At 43.5% G+C, this 22,474-nt stretch overlaps 1 protein-coding gene across 4 annotated transcripts in view; it reads right to left on the reverse strand.

Moving 5' to 3' along the window:
* SPAG17 (sperm associated antigen 17) overlaps positions 1-22,474 on the reverse strand; it is a 146,669-nt gene that overhangs the window by 52,454 nt on the left and 71,741 nt on the right. For 3 of the 4 annotated variants that reach the window (XM_066599229.1, XM_066599228.1, XM_066599227.1), the window contains exons 4-10: positions 15,399-15,530; positions 14,490-14,664; positions 9,824-10,000; positions 6,793-6,974; positions 4,777-4,938; positions 1,903-2,002; positions 1,326-1,444 (exon numbers count right to left, since the gene is read on the reverse strand). In XM_066599229.1, coding sequence (XP_066455326.1) covers positions 1,326-1,444; positions 1,903-2,002; positions 4,777-4,938; positions 6,793-6,974; positions 9,824-10,000; positions 14,490-14,664; positions 15,399-15,530 — 1,047 coding nt within the window. The remainder of the gene's footprint in view (positions 1-1,325; positions 1,445-1,902; positions 2,003-4,776; positions 4,939-6,792; positions 6,975-9,823; positions 10,001-14,489; positions 14,665-15,398; positions 15,531-22,474) is intronic. The other variant, XM_066599230.1, reaches the window with a different exon arrangement.

The following is a 22,474-nucleotide window of genomic DNA, read 5'->3' on the forward strand; positions in this document are numbered from 1 at the left end:
GCAAACAGCCGGAAGGTAGAAGAGAGGAGGTGAGCCGGCGAGGGGGAGGGAAGGGGCAGACAGCTTAGCAGATGTGTCTCCCTGCCCAATGGCATTGAGGCCTCGGTGTATATGTGCCGGCCCTGGCCAACTGAACGGGCGCATAAACATTCAGTTTGTGCGCCTGTTCACGCGTTTTTACGGTGCCGGCGGGTGCACGTAAAAACGCCTATGGCTGTGTGAAAGAGGCCTTATCCAACGCCAACCAGGCTTTATAAAATGAACAGGGTATCTACCAACCAATGCCACCGTTGTTGGGCACCTGGTGCAAATTTTAACCATTTAATGTGGAGCTGCCCATCCATCTACTCGTACTGGGGGGGAGGTCACAGAATTTTTAAGCCAGCTAATGGACATGCCAATTCCACTTGATCCGGCCATATGTTTGTCGGGTATTTTGGATGAGGAGCACTGGCAATTTCACGTCTGGATATTTATTATAAAGGTGCTGTTTCTGGCATGCAAAGCGATAATGTTTTACGCTGAATGGACAGACGTCCACCAACGATCTCAAAGTGGCAAAATATTGTTAATTCCACCCGGTCGTATGAAAATATAGTCTATAAAAATAGGAAATGTCCTAAGAAATTACACAAGGTGTGGGGGAGATGGTGCGGCCCGACAGACACAACTTTCACACAGGATTTGTTCTAAGGTCTGCTGAATAGAGCTGTATCGGGATCTGCTTAGAAATGTGGGTGCCAATCGTTAAATTGTACTGATACTGAAGCCAAATGTAGCAATGCGCTGTATTTATACATCTACTGCAAGTAATGCATTTATCCTTAATTTAAAGAATTCAATTAAGACACCTGGAGATGGGTGACTGGGCATGAAATGCTGTCCTCTTATGCCCAGGTGTCATTGCAAGTTGTATGGCACAAATAGTTTTATTCAAGGTGTACCTGTAACTGAAACTTGTCAGGTAGAGTTATGGCACCCATCAAAGCTGGTGTCTGGCCGGGGGTAATGGATCAGTTTATCCAAAGAGACACAAAGCAAGAATTCTGTAGCATATGCCCCATACTTACTCACTTTATGAAGTTACAGCATACTTATACTCTAGTTACATCCTAAGCTGCATTGCACTATTGCATTGGAATCTATTAGACACCCCCTCCTCTGCTAAGCTGTGCCCCCATAAAATATTGCATTATGCAGCAGAGGGTTGTGGGAAATGAAATTTTATAATAGTGTTTACAAACACAAAGCTGCAAGAATTCCTGATCCCTGAACGCTGGAGGATTTCTGCACAAGACACATAATGAGTCCTCCTAGTGAGGTACCTGCTCCAGCATGCAGTGCAGTATGACAGAAACCGAGAGCAGCTCCTCCGGAACGTCACGCAGCAGCTCATCGTAGAACCTGGTGTCCACGTCCGGTGCAGGAGGGGTCTCCGTCTGCCCTGTAGAGACACACATAGAGTTATACGGAGGGTCTTTAGTATATCCCTATACAGAATTTAGCACGTCACACAATCTATGGATTCTGCACCCATTTCTGGCCTATGAAACTCAGAGGGTGAATATATGCAGTATGAACCTTGTTTCTGTTTTGCAATATTCTCCAGATGCAGCCAGCAGTGTAAAGAATGGAGGTTTTTATTCTAGTTGCTTTCAGGAGATTTTATAACTCCTATATTGTATATGACTTCTGGTGCTGATTAAACTTGTCGTATGTGTAGTACATCTGGTACAGATGAAGAGAAGGTGTATCTATATGTGTACATATGGATCTGAGCCTGGACCTCCATTCTTTACACTGCAGGTTGCATTCTGGAAACTGGAAAACAATGTGACGTAGAAACTAGGTTCATATTACACCAGTTGCTCAGATACAGCAGGTTTCAAATACTATATGTACCGTTTGGAAGGGATGGAGCTGACTGTGAGAATGTCGGATAGATCTCATCCCCTTGACCTTTCTTTCTTCCTGTACTTGATGGTAGGAGTGCAGGCAACGTCTGGAGGTTAAAAAAAAAAAAAAAAATTAGTCATTTTGGGTTTAATTCATCTAAACTTGTAGAATACACAGGATATTACTGAGGATGGGATTTTTCAATTCAATTCATCAGATTTAGATTAGGGCAGCAAATTAAAAAATTAGCTGTGGGGCCTAATTCCACTAAATAGCCCCAATAAATCGTAACCAGTCCTGCCCTGTGAAGAAACATAACTCTTCCTCTTGGGAGGGGAATATGTGACCACCTACTTTACAGCCCCCGAGGGGCACTCCAGGGGATGGTACTACTGGTCTTTTGAGTTCTTCATTTTATGAATCTCTTAAGTTTGTTCCATGACTTTGGTGATTCGGCGGATTTCAACCAGGCCTGCACTACATTCTGTCCTACCTCTTCCCTATAATGGGTGTTGGGGATCACTTGTATCAACACTCCACTTCTGGTCCTGCACCATACAAGTCTGGACTTTGACCGGGAGATTCCAAGACACAAATTTCTTGCAGTTCAACCATTTGTTGTGTATATGGCTGACATGTTTAGGGTCTTGGTCTTGCTAGAAGAGACAAGTGTTGTGATTCAGGTTAAAGGCAGACACTAATCTTCCCATTGAAATTTTAATAGTTCGTGGCTCCATCACTGATGGTGAGCTGACAGCACTGAGTCCTCCTTCTTGGACAATAGTGATTTCCTCCTCATTAAACTTTCTTTTTGGATACTGCCTACCTGCTTCTCCCTATAGTTTCTTCTTGGAAAGTAATGGTCTCCTCCCCATTATACTTCCATCTAGGACAGTGATGGTCTCTTCCTTACTGTCCTATCTTCTTGAACAGTAGTGGCTAAATCTTCATTACACTTTTGTCTTGGACAGTGGTTGTCTCCTCCACACTAGACTTTCTTCTTAGTCTCCTCCTCACTACACTACACTTTCTTCTTGGTGGTCCTCTTCTCATTATACTCTCTTTTTTAAAGTGATGGTCTTCTCCAAAATAGACTTTCTTCTTCCACAGTGGTGATTTCCTCTTTATTATACTTTCATTTTCGATAGTAACATACATGGTAACATAGTATGTTAGACTGAAGAAAGACAAATGTCCATCCAGTTCAGCTTGTTTGCATCCCCCCTTGTTAATCCAGGGGAAGGCAAAAAAAACCCAATGAGGCAGAAGCTAATTTACCCCGTTTTGGGGGGCAAAAATTCCTTCCTGACTTCATAGTGGCAGTCAGAATAATCCCTGGATCAACATTCGAAAAGTTCCTCCCTGACTCCCAGACCGGCAGTTGGAAGATCCCCAGATCAACAGCCCTTCTGGTTATTTAATGTCTAGATCCTGTAATGTTGTAGTGGTCTAAAAAGACATCTAGTCCCTCTTAAACTTCTCCATTGATTTTGCCATCACCACATCCTCAGGCAAAGAGTTCCACAGTATTACTGCTCTTACAGTAAAGAACCCCCCTTCTGTGATGAAACCTTCATTCCTCTAGCCGTAGAGGATGCCCTCTTGTTCCCGTCGCAGTCCTGGGTACAAAAAAGAAGAAGTGGCAGCATCCGACTCCATATAATATGCTCCATATTATAAAACGTACAGGCAACGTTTCGACTAAAGGTAGTCTTTCTCAAGCCGGCTTGAGAAAGACTACCTTTAGTCGAAACGTTGCCTGTACGTTTTATAATATGGAGAAATAAAAATTGGCTTTTATTTAAATTCACCACCGGATGCTGCCACTACTTCTTTTTTGGCTATCACACGGGGACTGGAGATCCATGGTCCCATGAGTGGCTTTGCATATACTTCAAGACCTCTGCATTATTAAAGAAGAAAGTGCAATGAGGAAGAAACCACGCCAGTCCAAGAAGAAAGTATAGTGAGGAGGAGGTTATACATTAATACATTAGGGGACAATACAAGCATCTCTCCCATGAACTGTTTGTACCCAGGACTGCAGGTGTATCCAAAGTTAGTAACCTGCAGCACTCCCAGGTCTTACAATGGCAGTGTGAATACAGCCCAACTGCTGGCTGGATTTCCTTCACTTGTAGACTAATTCCTTGACAAAGGACTGTTAAACCTCTCTGTTCTGATGAGCAGTGACAATTCCTTGTTGTGGGTCCTGAGAAATCTCATTGGAGCCATGTGTTCATAGACTCACGTGCTGAAAATGTCTGGTGACAAATCTCAGTTCTATGTTATGTAAGTAAACCCAGGTCACTCAACACAAAGCTGACTGTCATCCCAAAGAATGGCTGTTTTGACCCAATTACTATCATGATTTAACTTGTCACCCTGGAGGTACGCTTACTTTTTCTAATATTGCATTTATTATTATGATTTAAAGGGGTATTCCGGGACTTAAATTTTTTTTTCTATTGATAACAGACAGGTCATCAATAAATGATTGGGTAGGGGCAACTGCCATTCGGATCAGCGATGATGGGCCGTGTCACTGTGGTCAGCGCAGAAAGCGCTGACCATAGCAGAGCGGCCCGGGTTGGTATCGCCCATGCTGCTCCAACTGAATTCTTGGTAGGTGCGCCTACTATACCTAGCCGGACTGCTGCACTGTGGTCAGCACTTTCTGCCCTGACCACAATGACAGCAGCCCTTGGAATCAGCTGATCGGCAGGGATCCAATTGTCGGGTCCACCTACCTGATCATCTATTAATGACTTGTTGGTCATCAAATTATTAAAGAGGTATTCTGGGACTTTTTTACATATTTTTCTCTTGAATACATAATGATTCCAAAGGATGACGTGCTGTGTGGGTATAACATCTCACCTCTGAAGCTGTTGGGGGCTTCTCTGGGGTCTGCTGCCGGATCACTTCTGGGATGTGGATGATCTGCATATTGTTGAGGTAATGTTGGTACTGCCTCCTCCAATCCAGACAGTCGTACATGAGGCAGGCGATGTTGGTAAAGACATCAGTGGCATATGCCAGCTGCATGCAATGCAGAACACGTTATTCTGTATCATCGCAAGCCCATTATAAAACAATATTCCACATCAACATTAGGGTGCTATGATGCGAGCGCTAGTGGCCGCCTCTAAGGTTTACCGATGACTACAGGTGCAGCCCGGCAATGAAATGCAAATCAAAAGCATTGGTAGCGCTCCCGTAGTAGCACACTAACTTACTGACTTAGGCTCTATTCACACGGGGAGGTTCGGTTGCAATTAAAAACACACCAAAAAGTGCATTTTTAAAACTGTGTGCATTTTTTGCCACATTTTACTAGAATGCTGGGAAAAACACGGAATGTTTTAACTGCAACCAAACTGTCCCGTGTGAATGGAGCCTTATCATTATTATCCACACACCCGTATTACTTCCATGTTATTATTATTACACACGTGCAATACTGCAAAATCATTATTACACTACACACCTATATTACTACTAGCATTATTACTCCCCACACCTGTATTACGGACCTCCCATTATTACTCCACACAGACACATCTGTATTATTGCCCTCTCAGTATTGCTCCCCACACCTGTATTACCACCCTCTCAGTATTACTCCCCACACCTGTATTACCGCCCTCTCAGTATTACTTCACACACCTGTATTACTGCCCTCCCATTATTACTCCACACCTGTATTACTGCTCTCCCATTATTACTCCACACAGACACATCTGTATTATTGCCCTCTCAGTATTGCTCCACACACCTGTATTACTGCTCTCATTATTACTCCACACACCTGCATCACTGCTCTCATTATTACTCCACACACCTGTATTACTGCTCTCATTATTACGCCACACACCTGTATTACTGCTCTCTCATTATTACTCCACACACCTGTATTACTGCTCTCATTATTACGCCACACACCTGTATCACTACTCTCTCATTATTACTCCACATATCTGTGTTACTGCCCTCTCATTATTACTCCACACACCTGTATTACTGCCCTCATTATTACTCCACACACCTGTATTACTGCCCTCATTATTACTCCACATACCTGTATCCCTGCCCTCATTATTACTCCACACACCTGTATCACTGATCTCTCATTATTACTCCACACACCTGTATTACTACTCTCATTATTACTCCACACACCTGTATCACTACTCTCTTATTATTACTCCACACACCTGTATTACTGCTCTCTCATTATTACTCCACACACCTGTATAACTGCTTTCATTATTACTCCACACACCTGTATCACTACTCTCTCATTATTACTCCACATACCTGTGTTACTGCCCTCTCATTATTACCCCACACGCCTGTATTACTGCTTTCTCATTATTACTTCACACACCTGTATCACTACTCTCTCATTATTACTCCACACACCTGTGTACTGCCCTCATTATTACTCCACACACCTGCATCACTGCTCTCTCATTAATTATCCACACACCTGTATCACTGCCCTCATTATTACTTCATACCTGTATTACTGCTCTCATTATTACTCCACACACCTGTATCACTACTCTCTCATTATTACTCCACACACCTGTATTACTGCCCTCATTATTACTCCACACACCTGTATCACTGCCCTCATTATTATTGCATCCTTAAGTGGGCTTTCACATAGACCCCAATATTTTTGCCGGATTTCTGTAAAATTTCCTATCACGAAAATCTGCACCAATGTCCACATAGCTAAATCCAAATTTTGAAGTGGAATTGCTGGCAGAATATTGCCATTTCCAATTCCACATCGATATCCGCAGGTTAGCCATGCAGATTTTGGTGCTGAAGCCTTACACAGGACTGTAATTCCCCCTGCACCCGAGTGCCAGCAGCCTAACTGACCTGCATGTCTGCGTCCCTCTCGTCACCGGGCTCGCTGCTTGCCTTCACCAGGTACTGCAGTCTGGCCACCTGGCGTAGAGGTGATCCAGTTTTCCCGGAGTCCAGGATGGGTTCCAGGTATTTCCAGAATGTGCTCAGGGATTTCCTGAGCGTCTCCGTCCTCTGCTTCTCAGCTTCTATAACTGAGATGAGGAGATTCTGTATAACTGACTGCACTGTAACTCCTCATATAGTTCACTGCAAACCAAATAGAAATGCCGGACCCCACGACCTCAAACACTGCAAAAACAATCCTTAAAGGATTACATATATATTAGAAGACCCAGACAGACAAAAACACATTAATTCAATGTATAATAATATCAGCAATGTCTATATTAAAGATGTGATAATCATGGGAAAACACATAATATATCATCTGCCCTACAATTGCTGGATATATTGTATTAGAACATGGCATAAACCATTCCAGTCTAGAACATAGAAAGGATAGCTATATACCCCTTTGAAAAAAAATAAAGAAATCCACCTAGAAGAACTTGTTCTGCTGCAAAACCCGTCCTGCAGTTACATCTCAGGCGGATTTGTAGATGATGAGAGTTGTAGTGATGTAGATGGACGGTCTTGTCACCAGAGGCACTAAAACTAGTTCCCCCTTGGCCTATAAGAGGCTCACGGAGGCTCCTTGTGTGTAGGGACATCTTCTTCCACTTGTGTAGAACTTGTTGACCACTAGACGCCTCTACAACGCAGAGAAGAGATTTCCCCCTGTTACCAGAGTCTGAGAGGGGAGCTGTATTGGGATGTGAGAAGCTGGATGTTGTAGGAGGTGTTGGGACCGAATGCGTGAGGCCACACAAGGTGACCGGGCTCAGGACACCCCCTACAAAACACCAGTAGAGAGAAGCGTCTGACCAGACTGTTAGGAGGTATTGGGACCAGTGGATGTGTGAGAGCACACAAGGTGACCGGGCTCAGGACACCCCGACAGACCACCAGTAGAGAGGAGCGTCTGACCAGACTGTTAGGAGGTGTTGGGACCAGTGGATGTGTGAGGGCACACAAGGTGACCGGGCTCAGGACACCCCGACAGACCACCAGTAGAGAGGAGCGTCTGACCAGACTGTTAGGAGGTGTTGGGACCAGTGGATGTGTGAGGGCACACAAGGTGACCGGGCTCAGGACCCCCCGACAGACCACCAGTAGAGAGAAGTGTCTGGCCAGACTGTTAACAGACGTTGGGACCAGTGGATGTGTGAGGGCACACAAGCTGACCGGGTTCAGGACGCCCCCTACAGAACACCAGTAGATAGGAGCATCTGACCAGACTGTTAGGAGGTGACCAGGCTCAGGACGCCCCCTACAGAACACCAGTAGAGAGGAGCATCTGACCAGACTGTTAGGAGGTGTTGGGACCAGTGGATGTGTGAGGGCACACAAGCTGACCGGGTTCAGGATGCCCCCTACAGACCACCAGTAGAGAGGAGCGTCTGACCAGACTGTTAGGAGGTGTTGGGACCAGTGGATATGTGAGGGCACACAAGGTGACCGGGCTCAGGACCCCTGACAGACCACCAGTAGAGAGGACCGTCTGATCATCTGACAACCACGAGCAGCTCCAATTGTTTTGTTGTCCGCCATCCAGAGACCGGTGGCACCATCATTACACCCTTGTGTCTGTGGAACTCTTTCTTGGCTTAAGGACATTTCCAATTCTGCACCAAGTAGTTCTGTGGATTTTGGAGCTGAATATTCTGCAGGAGGGTATATTCTGCAAAGCTACTGCGGAATATTCCATCCTGTGTGAAGGGCCCCTAAGGGTCTAGTCAAACAATGCAGCATGGAATATCCTATAACACTGATCAGTGGGGTCCGACCTACAAGTCAATGGAGCTGCGATAACCGATTTAAAGCAGAGTTGTGTCCCGGGTCAGGAGTAGTGGTGGTGGGTCTTGTTTATATGATCTGCCATTGGTTTTCTGTTCTGCGGTCCCTCCAATCCGCAGGCTCCATTCTCAGTCACACAGGATAGCGGCTGCCGATCTGGAACTACCAATTGTCTGTGTGCTGCTCCCTAACTGGTCAGCGCTGATCATGTGGACATCTGTTACGATCAGTTTCTAACGAGTCTATTATTCCGTTTAGTTGACATGTGGCTCCAGTTTAGAACTGCGCATGCGCAGAGGTATTCAAGGGATACGGTAAACAGAATACAAGTGGAATGGCATCCATTTGTACTCTATAGGGGGTGGACACAAGAAGGACGGCACAGAAAAACGAAAAAGAAAATGTTGATGTGAGCCCGGCCCTAATTGTATAATGAAATACTCTGCAGCTTTCCGATGGAATCTCAATTCCTTTCTCTTTTCAAGATCGTTGCTTACTGGATGTGAATAGAAGAACTGATTGTGACATACACAGGCTTGGTTGGTAAATCAAGGACGCTGTGGAGTTATGAACCTGCGCCAACTGGACGCGATCAGGATGATACTTTAGCATCTTGATGTAACAAAAATGTTCCCATTCACCGTCAGCAAGCAGAGATCTTGAAAAAGATGAGGAATTGTAACATACAGCCTATAAATAATAGGATCAAGCTTTAACCGTACTATGTAGGCAAACTCTTCACACGTGATCGATAACAATGTAAGTAAAGGAAAACTCCGCTCCATAAGTTCCTGCAGCTGCAGCTCAGTTTGTCACTTTCTGCACGAGAAATCAGTCATACGACCTTATTTATCAAAACTAACCAATCACAGTGCAGCTATCATTTTCCATCAGGAGTTTCACAAATAAAAGCTGAGCTCTGATTGGTTGCCATGAGCAACAAGAATTGTTTTACTAGTAGATAGTTTTGATAAATAAGGCCCTCTGCTGGCAGGGGGAGGGCTGAATCAGACGACAAACTACATCACAACATATCAGGCCGAGATGCTTTACAGTACAAATAGTGAATAAGGCTAATATTAACTCCGGGGGCTGCAGCCGGCGCTGGTTCACCCACAGGGCAGATGAGAACATCAGCACATACCATCTGGAGCGGAGCTGGACTGCACCCCGTCAGCCGGCAACACTGCATAATTCTGAGAAGAAATCCTGATTACGCTGGACACATGGATGCCGAGATCAGCCAAGAGAGCAACGATCTGCGGGTGATGCACTCCAACAACAATGATGTAGTGATGGGCGCCGTCATCTGGCTCATCGTCTGCAAACACATCAACACTAAGGTCACAAGTACCGGACGGAAAACATGCATACTGCACAGCTATGATACAAGTGCATACCGCAAAGACACTGCAGACAGAATCCTGCCATTCAGTGCAGTGGTATTACTACACTCTTGTACATAGGGGGCAGTATTATAGTAGTTATATTCTTGTACATAGAGGGCAGTATTATAGTAGTTATATTCTTGTACATAGGGGGCAGTATTATAGTAGTTATATTCTTGTACATAGGGGGCAGTATTATAGTAGTTCTATTGTTGTACATAGGGGGCAGTATTATAGTAGTTATATTCTTGTACATAGGAGGCAGTATTATAGTAGTTATATTCTTGTACATAGGAGGCAGTATTATAGTAGTTATATTCTTGTACATAGGAGGCAGTATTATAGTAGTTACATTCTTGTACATAGGGGCAGTATTATAGTAGTTATATTCTTGTACATAGAGAGCAGTATTATAGTAGTTATATTCTTATACATAGAGGCAGTATTATAGTAGTTATATTCTTATACATAGAGGCAGTATTATAGTAGTTATATTCCTGTACATAGGAGGCAGTATTATAGTAGTTATATTCTTGTACATAGGAGGCAGTATTATAGTAGTTACATTCTTGTACATAGGGGGCAGTATTATAGTAGTGATATTCTTGTACATAGGAGGCAGTATTCTAGTAGTTATATTCTTGTACATAGGGGGCAGTATTATAGTAGTTATATTCTTGTACATTGGGAGCAGTATTATAGTAGTTATATTCTTGTACGTAGGGGGCAGTATTATAGTAGTTATATTCTTGTACATAGATGCAGTATTATAGTAGTTATATTCTTGTACATAGGGAGCAGTATTATAGTAGTTATATTCTTGTACATAGGGAGCAGTATTATAGTAGTTATATTCTTGTACATAGGGAGCAGTATTATAGTAGTTATATTCTTGTACATAGGGGGCAGTATTATAGTAGTTATATTCTTGTACATAGAGAGCAGTATTATAGTAGTTATATTCTTATACATAGAGGCAGTATTATAGTAGTTATATTCTTGTACATAGAGGCAGTATTATAGTAGTTATATTCCTGTACATAGGAGCAGTATTATAGTAGTTATATTCTTGTACATAGGGGGCAGTATTATAGTAGTTATATTCTTGTACATAGAGGGCAGTATTATAGTAGTTATATTCTTGTACATAGAGGGCAGTATTATACTAGTTGTGCAATTGCTCCTGATCAACTACTAACAACACCAGTAGGGAAACGCGTTGAGCAGTAACCATTTCACACAAAGAGAGTCGATTATTCTCTCGAGTGATATGAGTCTATATATCGAGCAGTGAGTTTGTTATCAAACCTAAATAAACTCCATTACCGTCATCTTCCTTGAACGTGACCATTACTATCTTTAAATTTGAGACGGTCGCTATATAGATGCAAGAGAGTACGTGACACTCTCTTCATATATTCCAGATAGGGTGGCCCCAATTGGTTTGGCCATCTAATTGAATGACCATTGATGTTGTTTAGATCATTAGAAGTGTCGCACATTCTTGGGTAAATTGCTCAAGTATCGACTGACTCTCAGATCTACATCTGATATCTGTCTGTAACCAAAATATCACAATTATAAAATCGTGAATCTTCCGATGCATCACTAGCGATCTTAGAGTCTCAACTGTATTAAAGTCTAGCTTGGGTGATCTTATTACTCTAGTTACCCACCATGACTATGGTGTTCTCTGTCCTCATGTATGTCTTGTTTGTTTTAGCCCAAGTCATTATTTTATGTTAGTTCTAAATAAAACTTAAATTTTAGTCTGTCTATCACTGTGAAGGGCTCCAAATTGAATTAGTCAGACAAGTTCTGCCTCTGTAATTCCTTTATTCTTGTACATAGGGGGCAGTATTATAGTAGTTATAGTCTTGTACATAAGGGGCAGTATTATAGTAGTTATATTCTTGTACATAGGGGGCAGTATAGTAGTTATATTCTTGTACATAGAGGGCAGTATTATAGTAGTTATATTCTTGTACATAGAGGGCAGTATTATAGTAGTTATATTCCTGTACATAGGGGACAGTATTATAGTAGTTATATTCTTGTACATAGAGGGCAGTATTATAGTAGTTATATTCTTGTACATAGAGGGCAGTATTATAGTAGTTATATTCTTGTACATAGGGGGCAGTATTATAGTAGTTATATTCTTGTACATAGGGGGCAGTATTATAGTAGTTATATTCTTGTACATAGGGGGCAGTATTATAGTAGTTATATTCTTGTACATAGGAGCAGTATTATAGTAGTTATATTCTTGCACATAGGGGGCAGTATTATAGTAATTATATTCTTGTACATAGGGGGCTGTATTATAGTACTTGTATTCTTGTACATAGGGAGCAGTATTATAGTAGTTATATTCTTGTACACAGGGGGCAGTATTTTAGTATATTCTTGTACATAGGGGGCAGTATTATAGTGGTTGTATTCTTGTACATAGGGGGTAGTATTATATTAGTTATATTCTTGTACATAGGGGGCAGTATTTTAGTATACTCTTTTACATAGGAGGCAGTATTATAGTAGTTATATTCTTGTACATAGGAGGCAGTATTATAGTAGTTATATTCTTGTACATAGGGGCAGCATTATAGTAGTTATATTCTTGTACATAGGGGGCAGTATTATAGTAGTTATATTCTTGTACATAGGGGCAGTATTATAGTAGTTATATTCTTGTACATAGGGGGCAGTATTATAGAAGCTATATTCTTACACATAGGGAGCAGCATTATAGCAGTTATATTCTTGTACATAGGGAGCAGTACTATAGAAGCTATATTCTTGCACATAGGGAGCAGTATTATATAAGTTATACATAGGGGGCAGTATTGTAGTAGTTATATTCTTGTACATAGGGAGCAGTACTATAGAAGCTATATTCTTGCACATAGGGAGCAGTATTATATAAGTTATACATAGGGAGCCGTATTATAGTAGTTATATTCTTGTACATACGGTAGGAAGCAGTATTATAGTAGTTATGTTCTTGTACATAGGTGGCAGTATTATAGTAGTTATATTCTTGTACATAGGAGGCAGTATTATAGTAGTTATATTCTTGTACATAGAGAGCAGTATTATAGTAGTTATTTTCTTGTACATAGGGGGCAGTATTATAGTAGTTATATTCTTGTACATAGGAGCCGTATTATAGTAGTTATATTCTTGTACATAGGGGGCAGTATTGTAGTAGTTATATTCTTGTACATAGGGGGCAGTATTGTAGTAGTTATATTCTTGTACATAGGGGGCAGTATTGTAGTAGTTATATTCTTGTACACAGAGGGCAGTATTATAGCAGTTATATTTTGGTACACAGAGGGCAGTATTATAGTAGTTATATTCTTGTACATAGGGGGCAGTATTATAGTAGTTATATTCTTGTACATAGAGGGCAGTATTATAGTAGTTATATTCTTGTACATAGGGGGCAGTATTATAGTAGTTATATTCTTGTACATAGGGGGCAGTATTATAGTAGTTATATTCTTGTACACAGAGGGCAGTATTATAGCAGTTATATTTTGGTACACAGAGGGCAGTATTATAGCAGTTATATTTTGGTACACAGAGGGCAGTATTATAGTAGTTATATTCTTATATGTAGGAGGCAGTATTATATTTTCTCATACATAAAGGGCGTTATTATAACATTTAGGGCCCATATTCCGGGTATACGAGGTGTGTTGAAAAAGTACCCAACCTTAATTTTGTGCATATACAAATGAAGCAACGGAGACGTGGTTTGCTGCATGTATTTAGGCGACCCTAATGCGCATGCTTGGATTTTCTTTCTGCCTGCAGAAGCCAACAGTCGATGGCAGACAGCCGATGAGTGAGGAAGTGTAAGTGAGCGCCGTCTGATTTTCTTTTTCGACCAAATGACAGAAAAACTTGAACAACGATACTGCATTAAATTTTGTGTAAAGCTTGGCGATTCACAAGTGGAAACAATCCACAAGACTGAAAAGCCTTCAGGGATGAAACAATGGGCACCACACTCGTACAACCACTTCAAAGATGGGCGCACATCAGTAGAGGGTCAGGATCCCTATTCTCCCGGCGGCTCTATGTGACTTCTGGCTTTTCCCTAAGCTGAAAATACCCCTGAAAGGAACCAGATTTCAGTCCAGGGAAGACATCCTGCAGAATGCGGCGGACCAGCTAAAGTGACAGTAGCAGAAGCGTTGGGAGAAGTGTGTGGCTGCCCAAGGGGACTAAAGGAGATTAGCGTAAGAGTGTTGTATCTGAATACAAATATTCTTTATGAATAAAGGTTGGATACTTTTTGAACACACCTCGTATGTTCCATCCGCGTGTGTCAGATACAACTTGCATATGGGTCCTAGGTTCTGATAATAATAAAAGATCTCCTACAATTCAGTGTATAAAGTCTTGTGTTACCTATATAGATGTTGGTGTCCTCTTCTTCCCCTCTGCGTCTGAGAGTGGTATCTTTCTTCATAGTGGGCGGAGCCTCTGGCACTTTCTTCCCTTTGGCTTTGGCAGAACCCTTTGCGCTGGAAGGTTTGGCTTTAGTGTTCTTAAATGCTTTCTGTTTCAATTTGTCTTCTGGCAGCTAAAATGGAAGAAAATCTAAATATCAGAAAGAGCTTCTTCTAAAGTCTATTATCTATCTAATCTGCGTATCTAATCTATCTCATAACTATCTAATCTGTTCTCCTTCTACTTTCTTGGTTATATTGCAGTCTGTCAGGAATCATTTCAGTACATTGCTGCTGGTTAGTGTCTGACATCTGGCTTTTTCGCTGTTGTCTCCTGTAATCCTCTTGTACACAATACTCTACATTATCCAGGCCTCATCAGGCCGCTATGCTTAACATCACTCTTCTTCCCACACAATAAGCGGGAGTCAGCCGGCAGCTACCGAATGCCTGGGATCCAGCGAAAGACTGGCAGCCTATCTGATGGAAGCTAATGCATGTCAATGTGTATCCTGTGTGTTAATTGGGCAGAACATGGATAGGTGTCCATGCGCTGTCCGTTGTGTGTTGCACCAGAGGCATAACGTGAAGCTTCTTGGCCCCGATGCAAAACCTGAACAGGACCCCCAACTATAATGCTTTATTCATAGTACTGGGCTCCCTATATGGAGAAGAGAGGCCTTATGGCCTGCCCTAAGGCTCCAGGGCATCCCCTACAGTTACACCCTTGTGTTGCGCCATAGCCTCACACACAAGGGAAGTGTGCTGGAGGCCTTTGTAGAATTATTATGCAATGATTTGCAGAGGTTGTAGAAACAAGAAGAGAACAAGTGCTACCTATAGGAAGTGGTACGATTCCGCCCCTCACCTTCTTCTCAGCCTCCCTCCTCTGCAGATCCTTCTGTTTGATAGCCAAGAACTGGAACTTGAGCAGCTTGGCCACCAGTGGAAGAGGCAACGTCTCTCCAGAGTCCAGGATGGTCTTGGCAGCTTCTGTCACCTGTGAAGCAGAGACATTCTAGAAAGTTCAAGTGGGGAGCAGAGGTTTGCAATAAAATCCAAGGAGAGAAGAGGGCTGACGGGATCCTACAAGATGAACTCAAGAGTGGGCGAAACACCACTGCACCCTGAAAACTAATCAGAGCCCTGCTTCCGAACATCACATACAAGTCCCGTCACATCCTGAGCATCTGTCATTTTTCCGCTGGCTTACGTTAGGAGTTTCTTTATACTTTGCTGTCAGCGAGCGCCTATAATGTACTGCTATATGGTAATAACAAAGTTGCAACTGCAGTTCTGGCAATGACTGTAGTATAAGACATAACATAAGCATAAAAAGCAATATACAGATAGATTTACAGTCAATGACCACTGTAATGAAGCACCCATATAGAAGGGTGCTGGACCTCCTTTGGGCTTCAAACCTGTTGCAATTTATTAAGGCAGCCATCCACAGCTATCCAAGGACCCCGGGTGTGCCAAAAAAACCATTCCCCACACCATTATTCCACCAAACTGAACAGTTAACACCCGTCAGGGCGGGTTCATCAAATTCTGACCCTTCCATCAGCATGCTGCAACACAAATCTGGATTCATCTGACCAGGCAATGTTTTTCCACTGCTTGTTGAGCCACTTTTTGTGCTCTTCTACCAACTGGCATCTCACCTTTCTGTTCCTCTTGGACACAATGGCGCTGAAACTGGTTGTCTCCATTTATAGCCCATCCATGCTAAGTTACGACAAGTTGTGTGTTCAGACATGTTAGTTGGATCACCAGTCCTCTATTTGGCTGCAATTTGCTTGACTGTGCACTACCTGTTTGTCAACACGATTCTTGACATCCTCCTTTGACGCTTTTAGTTGACGAGTTGCTTCCGTCCACAGGATTCCCTATCTTTGGATATTTTTTCTTGATCACACCGTTCTTGGTATACTCTTCATATCGCTACACAAGTAAATCCTACAAGGTTGGCAATGAATTCCTGGCCCCAGCTAAGTCTAGCACCGATGTCCAGGCTTTGTTGGAAGTCATTCAGATCGCTGGATTTTCCCATCCAACGTTGATTAACGCTGGGACTGATCCATTGCACTCTGAGATCATATGTCTAATTTCAATGCAGGGAAGCTCCAACTTTGAAAGAGCTAGGGTCTCTAGTAAAGGGCTATTCAGTGCAAGGCTGGGTTTCCACAGTGCGGTAATCATATGAGCTTGAAACCCCACGGACCCACGGTGGCCAATGACCATACAAACTTGCCGGCATACCCAGCAAGATTGTCCGGCCATTGGCCACTGTGGGTGAGGAGGGATTCAAATGGTGCATGGAAGCCCAGCCTAAATTGTGACTTGCTGTAAAGACATTTTGCAGAAGGGGAGCCTTCCTTTAGAAGAATCATATACGGAACTAATGTATAAGAAATTCAGGGCTCTTCTACAAGTCCTGGACCCTTGACAGAGTCTCTTTCATTCCATTTTCATGGTGGGTATAAGCAATTTCAATAGATATACATTCATGTCTATGGATCATGGTAGACCACCGACCGGCCAAGAGGGAACTCAATGATTTGATAAGATAGAATTTTACTTCCAGATCCCTATGTTCATCTTTAAGATAAGCATCGTCAGGGACGCCCAACACTTGCTTTTGTCCGCACTTGTAGGACTGTGTGGATCACCAAATGATGGGTCTATGGTCAACTGCAGATTGGCCTGATGCATCAGCTAATAGGACTGGTAATTGGCACTGGTTGCGTTGATGGTTGACAATATTGGAGAACGTGGATTTCGGAGAGATAATTTTGGGTTGTCACCGGTGGGGTCATGATGAGCACTGTAGATTTGGGATAGTAATGTGATGATGGCATCCGGCCAAGGGAGGGTCCGTCTGCGCCTCAGGGAGTCCAACAATGCTGGGCTATAAAGAAGCCAATTAAGCCTTCAACCGGCAGAGCAGCCATTCCAGCCTGTTCTCCAACGTCCCGGCCTAATTGGGGTGAAATCAGGGTATTGAGTTTCCTGAGGGCGATGACAGAAGTGGGAACACACAGCTGGATGCACCAGATGTGTGGCATTGGCAGACCCTCTGTTTTATGTCTATTTCGCTTTTATGGCTGGGGTTTTTTTACAGCTTGTTTCCACCAAGTTTCATACAACATCTGGAGCTTCTCCTCTGAGCCCCGTATACACTGTGAAATAATAAAATAACCCCAAACTGCCCCATAAAAGCTGCTGATGACTTTGTGGCCGCGGGGGGTGGGAATGTGAAGGGCTTCGATAGCGAGCACAATCACAGCTCTAATCTCCTCTTAAGACCCCGCTATCTTTCTTGCTTTTTTTATACTCTTGAGTCAAGTATTTGCTTTATTTGTAACCGGAGGATAAATGAGGTGATGCGAACATTCTGACAAGCCCCCTCGCTCTGGCACCCCCTTCTTCCCTTCCTTGTAGCAATTAGGCCCTTTCGGCATGTGGTGTCAATTTCTGCTGGGGAGAAGGGACTGAGAGCGCGCAGTGTGCTCGGGATCTGCAGAGGTTCTCGCAGCTCCATCCTTTTATTTGACTTGACCGCTTTCCAAGGAGCAAACACACTTGTTTTTTGACTTTTGAGATAGTTTTGGGGAAAAAAAGACAGCAGAGGCCAAGTGAGCAGCTGCAAGAAGCCCGGACATCTGTGCGGTAAAGGCCTGGTCCGCAGCCGTATGTTGGCCGATAAGACAGAATTCTCTCATCTGGTGAGCACCATGTCAAACACAAAGACGAGTCTATTCACAATGTAGTTGCTACACAGCTAGCGCACCTTATGAAATGGCGCGTCTTAGGATTGGCACTGGAGTTCTCATGTCTTTATCTCATCTTAGGGACACGGGTCAGAATAGAGACGAGCGTAGGCGTAGATTCGCTCGCAATAGCGTGACATAATTGTGCTGTGGTGGGCTGTTGCGTGCATATCGGCACATTTTACTGTAATTTTCTGCTCTGCCGGGACTATTCACATGGCACGGGACACACCGTGATTGAACAAGCTGTGCAGCCTAATTAATCCCCGGTGGCATTGATTTCCACAGGTCGCCCGCAGATTTTGGAGCAGAATTTACCGCAGCTTGCTGTGCGGCCTATTCCATCCCATGCAGAATTTCTGCAGGGCAGTTGATAAACCCTTCTGACATAAAGTTGCTGATAGTTGTGGATTTCATGGCGTTCGTCTCAGCTAATCGTGCGATTTTGATTTCCATTAGTTTACTTTACTCAACTGCGTCATTGGAGGAACAATGCGAATTTACATGCAGATCCGCACTAAAAACTTGCAATGCTCTTACCAAACTTACCCCTCGGTTCCATATTCCTTCTAGTTCTACTTAGCAGAGTTGGGAGGGTTGTGCGGCTGGATATGACATCATGCTGTCCTTGCAGGAATGAACGGCTGTCATACACAGCAGATTTTCTACTGCGCCATCTGTTAAGCAGCTGCAAGCATTGCTCAGAAGAGGGTGGCCGAGGGGCGCTAAACATGGAGTGATGGTTTACTTCCACCTGAGATGCAAATAGTTAATGAAGACGAAGCGACCGGACACTATGATTTGATGAAACGGTAAGTGCGCTAGCGGCTGCTGCTGGCGCATACGATGCAGCACTAATTGCTGAGCTGCACCTGCACTTGTGAGTCCAGCCAGCAATTAAGTGGAAAAGGCGAGTGCGAACAGCTGACGCTGGTACAAGGGCACGCTTGAACAGAACACATTGATATCAATGGCTTTATTCACATGCACGGATTTTTCCTGTGCATTTCAGTCACACAATAAAAGCAGCAGCTTTAGTCAATGGGGGAGAGCAAATGTTCACGCAATATGCTAAGAGATGCGCGATATGCTGCGTAATCCTGCTGGAACACTTCTAGAACTCATTACACTAATTAGCCATTTTAATCGGTGAGTCTTTGTTAGTGCTCCTTCCCACTGGCGAGGGTGATATCAGGCCGTGAATCACCTTGACATACAGGTAAAAGCCCCATGGATGCGAGGCGTTTTCATGTCCTGTCGTGTAGTGGCCCAGAGTTAGAGGGGCCCCTCCATAAGTATGTATGTGTTTGTCTTGTGTATTTGTATTGTCAGTGTCTTCTAGGTGCGTGCATCTGTGATGTGTATTGTACCTCTGCAGCACTGAATGAGTTAATGTCTGAGTTATATCTGGAAAATATATCTTGTTGTGTGTCACGTGATCATGTTTTATATAGTTGTATGCAAGGATGCAATGCTAGTTAGTTAGCTAGCAAGTGAGTCAGCTTTTAGGTCTCCTTGCAAAAGTTTCCAAATGTGAGTGTTGATCGGTAGAGAGTTGGAGAGAGAGAAAGAGAGCGGCCGGAAGAAGAACCCCATAGATAACTGGGACTGTGGACTTGTCTGACATTATGTGAATCCTCCCTGTTGCACCACTACCCTGCTGCGTATGTAAAGTGTTGAATTGTAACTGTTTCTACAAGTAAACGAGCTCAACCGACTGCTTTCAGTTTTGCTCTGAAATGTTAGCCCTCTGTGTGGACTACGTTATTACCAACTTCTGGATTCACCTCAAAGGATGGAAAGGTGGCGTCACGAGAGACAAAGGACTTAAGGTAAACCGTGTACTGGGTTGCCCTGTGAAACTCCCCCAGCAGTAACTTGGTCGGGTCCCGTGCCACCCCCAGGGAAGGAGATGGTAGAGCCCCGTGACAAGGCCTCAATCTACCCCACTATCTCCTCGGCTGTGGGCCCGCTCCTCGGACGCTGCACTTCGGGGATGAAGGAATCCTCCGCTGCGGCTGTGACAGCCATAGCAGGGGATTGCAGAGTTCTCCCATTGTTGTTTTTAATATGGCCGGTGCGGCTGCTACCGCACCGCCCCCGTTGAAAGCAATGGGCAATATCGCAGAAAGTTAGAACATGCTGCGCTTTTTTTCCCTGCACATGCAGGAAAACATCGCTAATGTAAATCAACCCATTCAAAATATTAGGTTTCACATTTGTGCGAGATTTGTGCATCTTGCAACACACAAATCTCACACGATTTCCTCACCAGTGTGAAGGCCCCCTAAGGGTGATTTCACACAAGCTGAATATTTTAGCAAATGTGCGGAAAGTTCTGCACCAAAATCTATGGTCTCCATGTGGATTTTAATGTGGAATTGCCAGCAGAATTAAGACTTTTTCAACTTTGCACTTGATGCGGAATTCTGCGGCAGCAGATTAAGGGCTCATTCACACAAGTGAATTTGCGTAGCTAACTTACATGCACACAAAAAACACGACTATTAGAACCAATGGTTTTCTATGGAAACGTTCAGACGAAGGAATATTAGGCATGCAAAAAAAAAAAAACGCACCTAAAAAGACAAGACATCAGCAACTGAAATTCGCTGCTGCGCGAAAATATAGGTCTTCACCTATCTTTGGTCCGCAAAACACAGGAGTGTCCATAGACTTCTATGGGATCTGAAAAATAAGAGAGGGAGAGCGAATTCTGCCATGCAGCTAAACCCACAAGCACTGTGTTCTCACGGGGATGAAGGGAAGCCTCTCGGTGGGGGACTCCCTTCATCCTCGCGGTGGGGCTTCCCTTCACTGGAGAGAGAGCGATGAAGGGACTCCCTAGGGCTTCTCTTCATCTCCCAGGGGTTCCTTCATCAGGTGACAAAGAGAAGCCCCGGAGAGTCCCCTCATCCCTGGGATGAAGAGAAACCCAGCTGAAGCTCGTGATTGCGTGAATTTATTCTGCACCTGTATCTTCTTTTACACCCAAGATTACCCTCCACATGTATCTTCTTCTATACAAGACTATCCTGCATCTGTGTTGGTTTTACACCTGAGATTATCCTGCATCTTTATCTGTTTTTACACCTGAGATAATCTTGCACTCCTATCACATTTAACACTTGAGATTATGCTGCATCTTTATCTATTTTTGCACATGAGATTATTTTGCATCTTTATCTGCTTTTACACATGAGATTATCTTGCATCCGTATCTTCCTTTACACAAGACTAGAGATGAGCGAGCATACTCGATAAGGCAAACTACTCAAGCGAGTAGTGCCTTATTCGAGTACCTGCCCGTTCGTCTCTAAAGATTCGGCTGCCGGCAGAGGGTGGGGAGCGGCGGGGGAGAGCGGGGAGGAACGGAGGGGAGATCTCTCTCTCCCTCTCCCCCCCCCACTCCCCACTGCTCACCGCCGCAACTCACCTCTCACCCGCGCCGGCAGCCGAATCTTTAGAGACGAGCGGGCGGGTACTCGAATAAGGCAATACTCGCTCGAGTAGTTTGCCTTACCGAGTATGCTCGCTCATCTCTTCACAAGACTTTCCTGCATCTGTATCTCCTTTTACACTTGAGATTATCCTACACTTGTATCCCTTTTTACACCTGAGATTATCCTGCGTCTTTATCTATTTTTGCACATTAGATTATTCTGCATCTGTATCTCCTTTTACACCTGAGATTATCCTGCATCTTTATCTGCTTTTACACATGAGATTATCCTAAATTTGTAGTTTCTTCTGCAAGAGATTATCCTGCACCTCCTTTTACACCTGAGATTATCCTGTATCTGTTCCTCTTTACATATCTGAGATTATCCTGCATCTGTATTTCCTTTTACACCTCAGATTATCCTACACTTGTATCCCTTTTTACACCTGAGATTATCCTGCATCTGTATCTGTTTTTACACCTGAGATTATCCTGCACTCATATATCCTTTAACACCTGAGATTACCCTGTATCTTTATCTGTTTTTGTATCTGAGATTATTCTGCATCTGTATCTCCTTTTACACCTGAGATTATCCTGCATCTGTATCTGTTTTTACACCTGTTTTACCCTGCATCCGCATCTTCTTCTACACAAGACTATCCTGCATCTGTATCTCTTTTCACACCTGAGATTATGCTGCATCTTTACTGCCTTTACACATGA

This window comes from Eleutherodactylus coqui, chromosome 4 (genome assembly GCF_035609145.1).
Source record: "Eleutherodactylus coqui strain aEleCoq1 chromosome 4, aEleCoq1.hap1, whole genome shotgun sequence".
Lineage (NCBI taxonomy): Eukaryota > Metazoa > Chordata > Amphibia > Anura > Eleutherodactylidae > Eleutherodactylus > Eleutherodactylus coqui.